The sequence below is a fragment of the Octopus bimaculoides genome, chromosome 14, assembly GCF_001194135.2.
Source record: "Octopus bimaculoides isolate UCB-OBI-ISO-001 chromosome 14, ASM119413v2, whole genome shotgun sequence".
Classification (NCBI taxonomy): Eukaryota; Metazoa; Mollusca; class Cephalopoda; order Octopoda; family Octopodidae; genus Octopus; species Octopus bimaculoides.
The window spans coordinates 14,278,352-14,278,930 of NC_068994.1; the positions used below are offsets into that span (position 1 = coordinate 14,278,352).

Sequence of the window (579 nt, forward strand, 5' to 3'; positions counted from 1 at the left end):
ATATATATATATATATATATATATACAACCGATGCTGGTGTGTTTACGTCCCAGTAACTTATCAGTTCAGCAAAAGTGACTGAGAGAATAAGTACAAGGCTTACAAAGAATAAGTCTTGGAGTCGATTTGCTTGACTAAAGGCGGTGCTCCAGCATGGCCGCAGTAAAATGACTGAAACAAGTAAAAGAATAATAATAATGATAATAATAATGATAATGTTTACCTGTCAACTTGCCAGGGATATGAATTAGAAGAAGCAATCCTGTAGAGCAAAAGAAATTTCAAGAAATAACCAACGGATCCAGACATTAAGGGAAAATAAAAACATCCAAGAAGCAATAAACATATAGTGTTTTGGGAACCTGATCAGTCAGTCTTGTGCTGGTTTTTGTCCATTATATATATATATATATAATTTCCCAGTAAATTTCGTAATCGCTACCAATATAGCATAAGACTTCACCCCAAAAGGATCATTTATTAGATTCCTTAAGGGTCGTTCTCATTGTTTATATTTCCAAGATTTTCCAGTACATTTTTAAACATACAAATTTGAAACCTTGGATATACATATATAT

At 32.3% G+C, this 579-nt stretch overlaps 1 protein-coding gene across 1 annotated transcript in view; it reads right to left on the reverse strand.

The window, feature by feature from the left end:
- The window catches only part of LOC106881571 (protein unc-79 homolog), a 43,132-nt gene that overhangs the window by 20,489 nt on the left and 22,064 nt on the right, over window positions 1-579 (reverse strand). Inside the window, exon 13 of the mRNA XM_052973023.1 lies at window positions 225-263. Within this exon, the coding sequence (XP_052828983.1) occupies window positions 225-263 (39 nt within the window). The remainder of the gene's footprint in view (window positions 1-224; window positions 264-579) is intronic.